This window comes from Oncorhynchus masou, chromosome 3 (assembly GCF_036934945.1).
Source record: "Oncorhynchus masou masou isolate Uvic2021 chromosome 3, UVic_Omas_1.1, whole genome shotgun sequence".
Classification (NCBI taxonomy): domain Eukaryota; kingdom Metazoa; phylum Chordata; class Actinopteri; order Salmoniformes; family Salmonidae; genus Oncorhynchus; species Oncorhynchus masou.
In genome coordinates, this window is record NC_088214.1 from 22415719 (window position 1) to 22427780 (window position 12062).

Consider the following 12062-nt stretch of genomic DNA (forward strand, 5'->3'; position numbering starts at 1 on the left):
GGTCTACCAGCCCTTCCGCGCTTTTGAGAGGAAGGGTCTGGGAATGAGATTAGGTGTAATGTGACTATGACTTTAAGTTAGAGAGTGTCTGCCATATTTTAGCACAATTTGTCACAATTTATAAAGCAGATGTTTAAATCATATTTGACATAGTGGGTTATTTCACATTTGACATTGGTGATTATGTCACACAGTTATGCGATATTTAGGAACCCTTTATAAAGCACGACAGAAGGTTATAGATTGTTTGTAACACATTTATGTAGTGCTTATGAAGGCATTGTGAAGGTTTTATGAAGCCTTTATAAGCTGAACGTCATTTTTAAGATCATGTTTAGTGATTTATTCAAGTGAGATGTGATATATAGCCTACCATTATTCTACTATTAGCCTACCATTATTCTACTATTAGCCTACCATTAGCCTTGCCTTTCGCAACCCCTTTCGATATATTCAGGTCCTCCTTCCTTGTACTTCCGTCCGTCCTTATTTCCATTCTCTTGCCTTCCTACCTTGGTTTCCCTTTTAATGTGTTTATGCTATTTCATACAGCGATAGTCTAGGCGAGATGACAATAGCCCATACTGTAAGAATATTTACAACATTATCAACGTGTTTCATTCAGCACATTCATTGTTTGAGTGCTGACAATGATAGGGATACGTTTTGAATGACAGCTTTCAGTCAACGAAGCCTTGCGAATTAGGTATCATGTCACGCGCATGTCCCAATCAATTTCAATTTGACTGCGAGCGAATAAAATTAGCCTAATAATATGTCGCCGTGATAGAAATGGTAAAGCAGTGTTTTGAAAAGGGTTAGATATTAGACCAAGTCGATTAGGCAACATTTATTTTTAAATGCACCTGCAGGCCTACAACATACACCTGTCAGTGGTTTTGACGGTATGTTGAGATTTAGTCATTCATAATTAATCTCTCAAAGGTTCCCTTCATTTTGCCGTTTTGAATATCATTTTTCTTGAAAACAACTTGTAGGGCAGATATCTTGTATATCTTCTTTTTTTTCACAATCTATGCGCTATGGATTCAATGAGATAATAAAGACAGAAACACATCACATTTCAACGTTAAAGTTACTCTTTATTACAAATATTAATCGTGTTTTTTAAAATAAAAACATACAAACAGCTCGACTAAGCACAAATGACATGCCAAATGTTATAAACAGCATGTTCTGAAGGTCAACTGATTGTCAAAAGTAACAACTTTTCAACAAACCAACGACATAAATAGCCTATAATCTATACATCATAAACTGTACACTGTATAGCACAAAACATGCCCTTGATTTAAAGGGAAATTACCACAGAACCTCAAAGGAATGACATAAAGCCTACTCCTTCCCACACTAAATGTCCATACTAAAATGTCCCAATGAAATAATACGACGCCCTGTGTAGGTGACTGGTTGTCCACATTTAAGGTAATGCAAAAAAATGCATTTCGTTAATACACAATAATAACTGGCAAAGTACACAAGTGCAAACCCAGTGTTTTCATTCCATTTGCTACACCCCTCGGGTCCATTACGACAACAAACGTTCTATTTCTAATAGGTGGTAAGCGTCTTTAGTTGGCCTTGGTACTGTAGAGATTATCTGGTAAACTGATTATGCCTTTGAATAATATTCTGCGGGGTAACTGTCTTTGCGATTGTCCCTCTCTGAATAAAATCCACCACAGTATGCCCTCAGCACATGCGCAGCGTATGAGTCCACATGGAACATCGACTGGGCGTGATGTGGCAAGGCGACAGGTGATCCTCTCAAAATGTGTGGCATCATCTGAGTGTAACCGGGCCACGGTAATGCAGCAACGGTGGGAGAATCCTCTGCCCACTCCTGTCTCTTGAACGGTTTGCTGAGGATACTGTCTATAGCGAAGGAACTGGAGAACTTGGCACTGCTGGGTCCGGTTTTAGTGGCTGGGGGTGTGGATGTGATAGTAACTTGCGCGTTCTCGTCGGCAGCATGGTCGGAGACGTTTTGCTCTTTGCCTGTCTTTTTATTGATGCGCTTTCTCCTGCGTCGGAACACTCCGTCAGCGAAGGTGTACTCGCTGTGAGGATTCAGCATCCAGTAGTTGTCTTTTCCCCAGGGTCTGGACGGGTCCCGGAGGACCTTTAGAAAACAGTCGTTAAGTGACAAGTTGTGGCGCACCGAATTTCTCCAACCAGTGTAGCTGCCCCGGAAAAATGGAAACTTTTTCATCAGATAGTCATTGATCTCTGCCAGAGTCAGACGACCAGATGTTGAGTCACGGATAGCCATGGCAATCAGTGCGATGTAAGAGTACGGAGGTTTTGGTCTCCGTATGTACGGTTTACCAATGCCTATGCCGTCTACGCCGGGTGTGACAGGTGGCGGGCTGTGCGCCACGCAGTCCCCATCCGAACCCAACTCTTCCTCACCGGAGAGAGGCGAGCGGACGCTGCCCTCGGCATCGCTGCACAGCTCCTGCAAAGATTTCACCTCGTTGTGGTGGTTTCCACAGAATACTTCAAGTTTCATGTTGTCTATTATTATTTAACCTATAGCCTACTGCTAGTTTTCTATCCAAATTGTATCCGAATCTCAAGTAAAAACAGGCACGTCCTCAGATGAAGTCTTGTCTTGTGCGTAAATGTGTCAAAACGCAGACCGCTTTCAGTCAAAATATCCTAGAAGTACCTGATGAAGTCACCGTCCTCATACCTTTGGGTTCACTAGCTCGTCTCACCTCCTGTCTGTCTGGTGACCTGTTTATAGCACAGGCTCACCTCAGTACCAACCCAACTAGGCGGGGCTAGATGATGATTATGGATATTTTGGAACAACTGAAATATCATGCACTCTCAATGTTTATGACACATCGTAAATCATCATATCTATTTTTATGTAAGTGTTTGTTTGGAAATACGATTGCGATGAATAGCCCTTTCACCATCCTGTTTTCAGCATAACAAGACAAGTATAGGCTACCTTTCATGTGTAACTCAATCAGGCTGTGAAAGTCGACACCTCTGGAGTATTTCACCTGAGACAACAGGTGGCGTTATTTTCCTTTCCATCCGTTCTGTCTCGAAGGATACCATCATTATGGAGAGTTATACCTGATCTATTATCGTTTTGTTTGAATTCTTCAAATGTTTCAGTTTGGCCATCATTTGTCTGCAGATGCACTTAATAATGCCCTATTTGATGCAAGCAGCCTCCACTGATTTTTTTTATATTTGTTTATATAAAGATGTTATACAGCGCTTATATTATTTTGAATATTATTTTCCCACAGTTTCTCTACTCTTTGCCTGCTCTGCATCTAGGAAAGAAAGCATTTCATCAAACAAATAAGAGCTATCTCAGCTGTCAATCATGGGGACATCCCAGAAGCACACTCATAGTCAAGTAATTCTCTGTAAAGTCAGCAGTAGGTTAATGTTACTGTAAAAGGCTGAAAACTTAAAATGCCATTATAAATAGTTAACATTCAGTTGTCCTATGCTGGTGTGTGGTAATTCCATGGTTATTAAACTATGGTTAATGTAGAGAGGACATCACAAGCAGTGTTGGGGATACTACTCTGAAAAGATAGTTTACCAAGCTACCAATTACTTCACACCAAATGAAGTTAAGCTACACAAAAGTTACCCCTACAAAAACTATAGTTTACTCAACTAAAGTTACCTTGAAATAGTAGTTCACTACATCCAAACTACTGCGTTAAAAAATGATCATACAGTATGTAAATCAGAAATGTCACAGACTACAAATTGCAAGAACAGATATCTTTGTGGTCATATGTTAACAGAATGTGTAACTTAGCCTATTAAACACAAAAGCAATGTGTCAAGTGAACATTAGGCAACCATATTTAATCACATTTTTGTTGTTCCAGTAGTTAGCTACACTGCTACATGGAAAAAAAGTAAACAACTACTGAAAACACTACCTCGATTTGAATTTAGTTGAACTACCACCAAGCTACTGCAAAATGTAGTTTTATTACTCGTTGAACTACATGTTCAACACCGATCACAAGGCAGGTATTAAGGGAGGGCGGGGCTAATGGTTAACTCTTAGTGAGTCTTGTTGTTTTGTCTTGAAAAACATTCACACTTGTGGATTTCAGTGTGAAGAAGACGAAATAAAAAGAAATAGTTTTAAAGTGCAAAGTGACACTTTCATGTGTTCTCATGATCACACATCAAAACACTTTTTTTGATAGAGCTGAAAGCATGTTCATGCCAATTCCAGCACCCACGTAGAGACCGATGTTGTTGTGTGATCCTTTCTTTCCTAAACAGCAGCAGCTAGACAATTTACCTGTGTATACTTGTTACCCCTTGTTCCTGTGGTACTGAATGTTGGTCTCTTTTGATTAATTACTTATTTTGATTCATTAATTTATCTTGAACCTTTTATTGCAGTGGGCTAAATCAGGGTCACACAGAGTGTTTCTTGGTATTCTTAAACAAATCTACTTTGAATCAAAAGTATACACCTCACACACATGATTATGGTCTTAACAAAAAGAAGACACCTCTGTACCATGTCAGATATATAGCTGAAATGTATTCAATTTAGATTTTGCTTTCCAATATTACACTTTATATACAGTATCAGTCAAACGTTTGGACAAACCTACTCATTAAAGGGGTTTTCTTTCTTTCTTTCTTACTATTTTCTACATTATAGAATAATAGTTAAGACATCAAAACTATGAAATAACACATATGGAATCATGTCCTAACCAAAGAAGTGTTAAACAAATCAAAATATATTTTACATGTTAGATTCTTCAAAGTAGCCAGGTGTGTTGGGTCATTGTCCTGTTTAAAAACAAATTATAGTCCCACTAAGCACAAACCAGGTGGGATGGCGTATTGCTGCAGAATGCTGTGGTAGCCATGCTGGTTAAGTGTGCCTTGAATTCTAAATAAATCACTGTCAGTGTCACCAGCAAAGCACCACAACATCATCACACCTCCTCCTCCATGCTTCACGGTGGGAACCACACATTCTGTGATCATCCATTCACCTACTCTGTGTCTCACAAAGACATGGTGGTTGGAACCAAAAATCTCACATTTGGACTCATCAGATTAACGGACAGATTTCCACCGGTCTAATGTCAATTGCTCGTGTTTCTTGGCCCAAGTACGTCTTTTATTCTTATTGGTGTCCTTTTAGTAGTGGTTTCTTTGCAGCAATTAGACCATGAAGGCCTGATTCACGTAGTGTCCTCTGAGCACTTGACGTTGAGATGTGTCTGTAACTTGAACTTTGTGAAGCATTTATTTGGGCTGCAATTTCTGAGGCTGGTAACTCTAATGAACTTATCCTCTGCAGCAGAGGTAACTCTGGGTCTTCCTTTCCTGTGGTGGTCCTCATGAGAGCCAGTTTCATCATAGGCCTTGATGGTTATTGCGACTGCATTGAAACTTTTGAAGTTCTTGAAATTTTCCACATTGACTGAACTTCATGTCTTCAAGTAATGATGGGCTGTTGTTTCTCTTTGCTTATATGAGCTGTTCTTGCCATAATATGGACTTGGTCTTTTACCAAATAGGGCTATCTTCTGTATACCACCCCAACCTTGTAACAATACAACTGATTGGCTCAAATGCATTAAGAAGGAAATACATTTCACTAATTAACTTTCCACAAGTTATACCTGTTAATTGAAATGGTTTCCAGGTGGTTTCCAGGTGACTACCTAATGAAGCTGTTTGAGAGAATGCCAAGAGTGTGCAAAGCTGTCATCAAGGCAAAGGGTGGCTACTTTGAAGAATCTCAAATATAGAATATATTTGTTTAACACTTTTTTGGTTAGTACATGATTCCATTGTCACGCCCTGAACTTAGTTATCTTTGTTTTCATTATTATTTGGTTTGTTCAGGGTGTGACAAGGGTGGTGTGTTTGTTTTTTTGTATTGTCTAGGAGTTTCTCTAGTCTAGGGGTTTATATGTCTATGGGGGCTTATATGTCTATGGTTGCCTAGATTGGTTCTCAATTAGAGGCAGCTGTTTATTGTTGTCTCTGATTGGGAACCATATTTAGGTAGCCATATTCCTTGGTTTATCTGTGGGTTATTGACTATGTGTTGTTCCCTGTGCCAGCACTCAGTTTATATAGCGTTGTGTTCGTTTTGTTATTTTGCATAGTTTGTTTAGTGTTTCTTCATTTAATTGAAATAAGAATGTATTCTTATCACGCTGCCCTTTGGTCTCCTCTATACGATGAACGTGACAGAATAACCCACCAAACCAGGACCAATCAGTGTGAAAAAGGAGGAACAGCGCTTAATGGGGAAATGGACCTGGCAGGAGATATTAGATGGAGGAGGACCCTGGACGCAGCTGGGGGAGTAGCGCCGTCCTAAGGAGGAGGTAGAGGCAGCGGAATGGCTATACTACAAAGAGAAATACCGGAGAATAGAGGAACTGTGACGATATGAAGGTACACGGCTAGCACGGAAGCCAGAGAGGCAGCCCCAAGAATCGTCTTTGGGAGGGCACACGAGGAGATTGCATGAGTCAGGTTGGAGACCTGAGCCAAGTCCTTGTGCTTACCGCGGGGCGTGTAACTGGTCAGGCACCGTGTTATGCAGAGATGCGCACGGTGTCTCTGGTGTGATATTCTAGCCCGGTGCGCTCTATTCCAGCACCTCGCATTTGCCAGGCTAGAATGGGCATCCAGCCAGGACGTATTGAACCAGCTCTATGTTCTGGATCTCCAATGCGTCTCCACGGTCCAGTGTATCCTGTACCTCCTCCCCGCACTCGCCCTGAGGTGTGTGTCCCCAGCCCGGTACCACCAGTGCCAACACCACGCACCAGGCTTCCTGTGCGCCTCCAGAGCCCAGTATGTCCTGTTCCTCCTCCTCGCACTCGCCCTGAGGTGCGATTTCCCCAGCCCGGTACCACTTGTTCCGGCACCACGCACAAGGCCTACATTGCGCCTCCAAGGTCCATTACGCCCTGTTCCTGCTCCCCGCACTCGCCATGAGGTGCGTGTCCCTGCCTAATACCACCAGTGCCAGCACCACGCACCAGGCCTACAGTTTGCCTCGCCAGTCCAGAGCGTCCGGCGACAGTACCCAGACCGGAACCTCCCACGATGGGCCACAGTCCGGAACCTCCCACGACGGGCCACAGCCCGGGTTCTCCAGCGACGGTCCCCAGCTCTCATTGTAAAGAAGGGGGGCGGCGTCCTGAACCAAAGCCGCCACCAAGGTTAGATGCCCACCCAGACCCTCCCATATAGGTTTAGGTTTGCGGCCGGGAGTCAGCACCTTTGGGGGGGGACCTTAGTTATCTTTGTTTTCTTTATTTGGTTTGGTCAGGGTGTGACAAGGGTGGTGTGTAGTTTTTTAGTATTATCTAGGGGTTTTTCTTGTCTAGGGGTATATGTCAATGGTTGCCTAGATTGTTTCTCAATCAGAGGCAGCTGTTTATTGTTGTCTTTGATTGGGAACCATAGGTAGCCATATACCTTGGTTTATCTGTGGGTTATTGTCTATGTGTAGTTGCCTGTGTCAGCACTCAGTTTATATAGCTTCACGTTCGTTTTGTTATTTTGTACGTTTGTTTAGTGTTTCTTCGTCTAATTAAAAGAATAATGTATTCAAATCATGCTGCGCTTTGGTCTCCTCTATACGACGAACGTGACATCCATATGTGTTATTTCCTTGTTTTGATGTCTTCACTCTTCTACAATGTCAAAATAGTAAAAATAAAGAAACCCTTGAATGATTAGGTGTCCAAACTTTTGACTGGTACTGTACATCACAGGAGACTGAAATATTACAAAACCATTTGACATAGAAACACCGAATTTTGAGATTTTTTTATTTTATTTATTATTTATGAAACGTCTTAATAACATTCCACCCAGGACACTAGAAGGCAATTTGACAGCAGGAAAGGACTACATAAATAGCCTTACGGCTACTGATGACTTAAAGGAACAGGGAAGTTATGTAGATATTATATGACGGTGACACCATAATTGTGAAAACCGAGCGTCTAGCTGGAAGCCATTCTGGAAATATGCAAAGAGTGAGCAAGGCAAGCCCAATGCTTTCTGGGTAAGCATTTATCTCAAGGTCATGCACAGTTTAGCAAAAGAGAAGGAAGATCACCCATACTGTTTGGTCACTGTGAAAAAGCATTTGTCTGTTTCTCTATCTCTGTTGCTTTCAGGGTTTGGTTAGGCCATCTAATCCAGGAGATGCCCACCAAAAGTTTCGCAAAACACTGGTTGTGAAAGGGACTCACAACATGGAGATTTTGCATTGTTTGTTGTGGTACTGAACCATAGCCAGCTGGCTTGTACTGTAAACCCTGTCCTCTGTAATGCATCGTATTTCAGTGGCAGTGAATGTTACTGTATTTAGCCCGACTGTCATGGATGTCTTGAGGATTCCTGAATTCTATTGGTAAAATTTCAAGATAGACCATTATTGGTTTGAAGTTAGAGGTATGCTAAGGGCCTATGTGGCACTGGCATGGCATGGCAAAGGGCATACAGTAGCAGCTGATCACCTCTCTATGCCCTATCAACATTCTCCAACCTCTTCCAAAGGGACATAGCAGACTGAGGGCATGCTGTAGCAGAGTCAACCTCTGGAGTGAACATTAATATGGCTAACGCCAATGCTTTCATTCTCCTTTAGCACTACCACACCTCAGCTCAGAATGATGTTTACTTTAGATGTATGTGAAATATTCTCCTTCCCCACACCACATAGTGCATTTAAGTAAGACAACATTGAATCCATCCATAGTTAATGCAAATGATAACTATTCAGCCATTTCTTGTTGACAACTTAAGGACATACACATGACCACACGTTCTTCCACACACAAAGCCCTCCCTCCTTTATGTTTATGTAAGAACCATTATGAATGTCAAGGTGTGTGTGTGTGTGTCATAGTCTGTGTGAGTGTGTGTTTTCAGAGCAGATTAAGTGTGATCATCTGTTTGTGCTGTCTGTGACGGCGAAGTCGCTGTTTTTGAAGAGACTCAGTGTTGACAATAGGTCTCTGTAATCCAACCACACAATGACTAAGGCTCAGATGGCATGTATGCGTTCTCCTCACATGTAGTGGCTTGTGTTGGTGTGTGTCTATATGTGTACATGTATATGTCTGTATACTCTTAATAATAGCTTGGCTGACATGCTGCAGCAAGTGGGACTGGAGAGAGAGAGAGAGGGGTAAGCCCCACATAGATCTGTAATGATGAGATATCACATTGGGACCTACATCAGAGTACAGGTGAAAATCAACGTGACATAATGGAATAGAATAGAACAGTGCCACCATAGAAAACCAGGGTGACTTGGTGTGATAGCCGAGCTGTCATTATGAATATAGCCATGGTTGTAAGACTGTCAGCTTATGAGTGTATGGGTTTGAACTTTAGTGTAAGCTGACCATAAAAAGAGTGTCAACAATTTGTCATCTTGCTTACCAAGATGGCATAGCAGTCAGATGTCTTTTGTCCTCGTCTTGTCGTGTCCCATATATACAGTGGGGCAAAAAAGTATTTAGTCAGTCACCAATTGTGCAAGTTCTCCCACTTAAAAAGATGAGAGAGGCCTGTAATTTTCATCATATGTACACTTCAACCATGACAGACAAAATCAGAAACAAAATACAGAAAATCACATTGTAGGATTTTTAATGACTTTATTTGCAAATTATGGTGGAAAACAAGTATTTGATCACCGACAAACAAGCAAGATTTCTGGCTCTCACAGACCTGTAACTTCTTCTTTAAGCTCCTCTGTCCTCCCCGTCCTCCCCATCCTCCCCGTGGGGTCAAAATGATCACAAGAACGGTGAGCAAAAATCCCAGAACCACATGGGGGGACCTAGTGAATGACCTGCAGAGAGCTGGGACCAAAGTAACAAAGCCTACCATCAGTAACACACTACGCCGCCAGGGACTCCTGCAGTGCCAGACGTGTCCCCCTGCTTAAGCCAGTACATGTCCAGGCCCGTCTGAAGTTTGCTAGAGAGCATTTGGATGATCCAGAAGAAGATTGGGCGAATGTCATATGGTCAGATGAAACCAAAATATAACTTTTTGGTAAAAACTCAACCTGTCATGTTTGGAGGACAAAGAATGCTGAGTTGCATCCAAAGAACACCATACCTACTGTGAAGCATGGGGGTGGAAACATCATGCTTTGGGGCTGTTTTTCTGCAAAGGGACCAGGACGACTGATCTGTGTAAAGGAAAGAATGAATGGGGCCATGTATCGTGAGATTTTGAGTGAAAACCTCCATCCATCAGCAAGGGCATTGAAGACTAAACATGGCTGGTTCTTTCAGCATGACAATGATCCCAAACGCACCACCCGGGCAACGAAGGAGTGGCTTCGTAAGAAGCATTTCAAGGTCCTGGAGTGGCCTAGCCAGTCTCCAGATCTCAACCCCATTGAAAATCTTTGGAGGGAGTTGAAAGTCCGTGTTGCCCAGCAACAGCCCCAAAACATCACTGCTCTAGAGGAGATCTGCATGGAGGAATGGGTCAAAATACCAGCAATAGTGTGTGAAAACCTTGTGAAGACTTACAGAAAACGTTTGACCTCTGTCATTGCCAACAAAGGGTATATAACAAAGTATTGAGATACACTTTTGTTATTGACCAAATACTTATTTTCCACCATAATTTGCAAATAAATTCATTAAAAATCCTACAATGTGATTTTCTGGATTTTTTTCTCTCATTTTGTCTGCCATAGTTGAAGTGTACCGATGATGAAAATTACAGGCCTCTCTCATCTTTTTAAGTGGGAGAATTTGCACAATTGGTGACTGACTAAATACTTTTTTGCCCCACTGTGTATATATACAGTGCCTTGCGAAAGTATTCGGCCCCCTTGAACTTTGCGAACTTTTGCCACATTTCAGCCTTCAAACATAAAGATATAAAACTGTATTTTTTTGTGAAGTTTGAAATATCCAATAAATGTCGTTCCACTTCATAATTGTGTCCCACTTGTTGTTGATTCTTCACAAAAAAATACAGTTTTATATCTTTATGTTTGAAGCCTGAAATGTGGCAAAAGGTCGCAAAGTTCAAGGGGGCCGAATACTTTCGCAAGGCACTGTATATATATATATATATATATATATATATATATATATATATATATATATATATATATATATATATATATATATATATATATTTACAACTTTCTTTGCATACCTTTTTATATATATTCTTCTCTTCCATATAAACTCATCTTCAAAACACTCCTGCAACCCGCCTCACCAATTTATATAAAAAAAGAAAGCATTATTTACCTCAAATCTGTAATCCTCCATAGAAGCTAACCAGAAGCTAGCCAGAAGCTAACCAGAAGCTAGCCGGAAGCTAGCCCGAAGCTAGCCAGAAGCTAACCAGAAGCTAGCCAGAAGCTAGCCAGAAGCTAACCAGAAGCTAATCAGAAGCTAGCCAGAAGCTAACCAGAAGCTAGCCAGAAGCTAGCCAGAAGCTAACCAGAAGCTAATCAGAAGCTAGCCAGAAGCTAACCAGAAGCTAATCAGAAGCTAGCCAGAAGCTAACCAGAAGCTAGCCAGAAGCTAGCCAGAAGCTAACCAGAAGCTAATCAGAAGCTAGCCAGAAGCTAGTTAGCTTCTTTACTGGCTAATCAATAGTATTCAGCTAACCATGGTTTGTGGTCATCAGCTATCCTTTAGCTCAAATCTATCGGCAGTTTTGTACGGCGTGGCTCGGACCAGAACATACCGGAACAATTTTTCTCTCCATGTCCCCGGATTTCAACCGCACGCTCTGGACATTTATACCTGGATCTCGCAGCTAGCTAGCTGCTATCCGTGTGTCGATTGGCTTACGTCGATTCTGGAGCAAACATAAATTATTCCAGAGCTAGTCAGCTGAAGAGTTCCATCAGTCACTCCTGGGATACAATCACCTATCCGGACCCATACTGCCAACGCGGAGCCCCACCGGGCCTTCACGACTGGACTACTGACTTTATCTGCCCGAGTGAGTTACCCAGCTGGCTCCTCCGTCGC

At 41.9% G+C, this 12062-nt stretch overlaps 1 protein-coding gene across 1 annotated transcript; it reads right to left on the bottom strand.

Annotated features, from left to right (window-relative positions):
• Nucleotides 1–1082: 1082 nt before the first annotated feature.
• LOC135512895 (forkhead box protein Q1-like) lies at nucleotides 1083–2758 on the bottom strand. The gene has a single exon (XM_064935386.1). The coding sequence runs from the start codon at nucleotides 2531–2533 to the stop codon at nucleotides 1634–1636; it is 900 nt and encodes a 299-aa protein (XP_064791458.1). The 5' UTR covers nucleotides 2534–2758; the 3' UTR covers nucleotides 1083–1633.
• Between the last annotated feature and the right edge of the window lie 9304 nt (nucleotides 2759–12062).

Coding starts and splice junctions, on each gene's coding strand:
- LOC135512895 (XM_064935386.1), bottom strand. CDS start 2,533: ATGAAACTTGAAGTATTCTGTGGAAACCACCACAACGAGGTGAAATCT.